Below are 2,084 nucleotides of genomic sequence, written 5' to 3' on the forward strand. Positions count from 1 at the left end.
AACGGCCAGCTATCCTGTAGCTAACGGCCAGCTATCCTGTAGCTAACGGCCAGCTATCCTGTAGCTAACGGCCAGCTATCTTGTAGCTAACGGCCAGCTATCCTGTAGCTAACAGCTAGCTACAGGAACCTTTCTGCTGACAGGCCAGGTGACTTCATGTGTTAGCACTTCATGGATTCATCCTCACTGGTTCATCCCTTCATTTTAAGAGTCTCTAGTGTCTGAATGATGAGCAGGTCAGAGGTCAGAGTTCAGTTTCTTTGATTTTTATCTCAGTTTCTTTCATTTTCAGACTCTAAAGGAGAATCCAGTCAGACCTTCAGGAAACCTGATTGACCAGGAACGTTTTAGATAATCAATGGAACCAATAACTGGTTGGAAACATAACGGATCCGTTTCTCACATCCAGCTGAGAAAACGGTTCTGAACACGTCAGTGTTTGTTTCTCTAAATGTCTAAAGCAGCTGCTGGAATGAAAGTTCAGTCAGATTAATGCATAAATTAAATATAATGGAGAGGAGTGAGACGCGTGTATTAACCTCGCTGTGTTGCATCGGATGCTCCAGTGTTCTGTAAACAGCCGGATCAGCAGGCCTTTCCTTCAGCAGTGGAGTGTTGTGCAGCGCGACCCGGTGGCTTATAGAGAAACTTCAGGTTTTATTTTAGCTCCTTTCTCCGTCTTTGGTTTGAAGGATTTAAATGGAGATGAGACATTTGGAGCGAGGCTTGGAGAAAATGTGCCGTCAGTTTGTCGTCAGGGTTTCTGTTCTGCTTGGTCCACTTTGGTTCTGTTTGGTTCCGTTTGGTTCTGTTTGGTTCCGTTTGGTTCTGTTTTGACTTCTGACCTTGTGTGTGTCTCAGATCCAGGACATCAGTGTGGAGACGGAGGACAACAAGGAGAAGAAGTCGGCTAAAGACGCTCTGCTGCTCTGGTGCCAGATGAAGACTGCAGGGTCAGTACACAACACCTGATGACCTCTGACCCTGAAACCTCCCCAGGGCTTACAGGCTAGAATAAAACAGTTTTAACCAAAGAATAACCTAATTTTTCTCTGAGTGTTTAGTTCATAGAGAACAGAAACGGCTCAGATTCAGGCTGATTGGACATTTTTCTGTTTGGTTTTCTGTCATTTTAAATGTATCATCTGATGGTCCGAGGCAGAGAACACGATGTTTCCATGTTTTATTATTATTGTTGTTGTTTCAATGTTTCCAGGATCAGTTTCTCTTAATGTCAAACTTTCACTGCTGATCCTCTGACTTCCTGCTCAGGTATCCAAACGTCAACATCCACAACTTCACCACCAGCTGGAGAGACGGGATGGCCTTCAACGCCCTCATCCACAAACACAGGTACCACACCTTCATCCTCCTCATCCTCATCATCGGAAACAACCGGCCATAAAGCTGATGTGAACTTAAATAACCTCATTGAACCAGAGGTCTTCAGTGTTTTTCATCCTGGAAAATGATTTTAAACTTCAGTTTATAATATCTCAGTGATGTCATAAGCAAACATAAAAGGCAGAACTTTTACCATAAACAGATTTTTGCTCACTAAACGTTTTTCTGCCTCATTTTATCAGTTTGTTACACGATGGATTCATGTTGATGTTCGTTTGAAGACACAACTTTGTGTTTTAAAAAATAGACAAAACATCTAATTAGTGAGGAACCTCCTGACCCCAGTGGGGGCCACGACCCCCATGTTGAAGACCGCAGCATTGAACTTCATCACTCTTTTGTTTGTTGATCTTAAATATTAACAATGATTATATCCAGTACTATTAACCTTTGACCTCCAGTGTTTCCATCAGGGCTGCTAAAGATCACATATCATTTATTTTGAAGGGTCGCGTTTTATTTTGGAGGGTTTTCTTGTCGTTTTCAGACCTGATCTGATCGACTTTGATAAGCTGAAGAAGTCCAACGCTCACTACAACCTGCAGAACGCCTTCAACCTGGCAGAGCAACACCTGGGGCTGACCAAGCTGCTGGACCCGGAAGGTCAGCACACACTGACACACACACTGACACACTGACACACACTGACACACACTGACACACACACTGACACACTGACA

The 2,084-nt window shown here is 43.6% G+C and overlaps 1 protein-coding gene across 4 annotated transcripts in view; it reads left to right on the forward strand.

Moving 5' to 3' along the window:
- LOC103155361 (spectrin beta chain, non-erythrocytic 1) overlaps window positions 1-2,084 on the forward strand; it is a 71,835-nt gene that overhangs the window by 47,996 nt on the left and 21,755 nt on the right. For all 4 annotated transcript variants that reach the window (XM_016663488.1, XM_016663489.1, XM_016663487.1 and 1 more), the window contains 3 exons: window positions 862-953; window positions 1,273-1,353; window positions 1,892-2,007. In XM_016663488.1, the coding sequence (XP_016518974.1) occupies window positions 862-953; window positions 1,273-1,353; window positions 1,892-2,007 (289 nt within the window). The remainder of the gene's footprint in view (window positions 1-861; window positions 954-1,272; window positions 1,354-1,891; window positions 2,008-2,084) is intronic.

Source organism: Poecilia formosa, unplaced genomic scaffold (assembly GCF_000485575.1).
Source record: "Poecilia formosa unplaced genomic scaffold, Poecilia_formosa-5.1.2 Scaffold422, whole genome shotgun sequence".
Taxonomy (NCBI): domain Eukaryota; kingdom Metazoa; phylum Chordata; class Actinopteri; order Cyprinodontiformes; family Poeciliidae; genus Poecilia; species Poecilia formosa.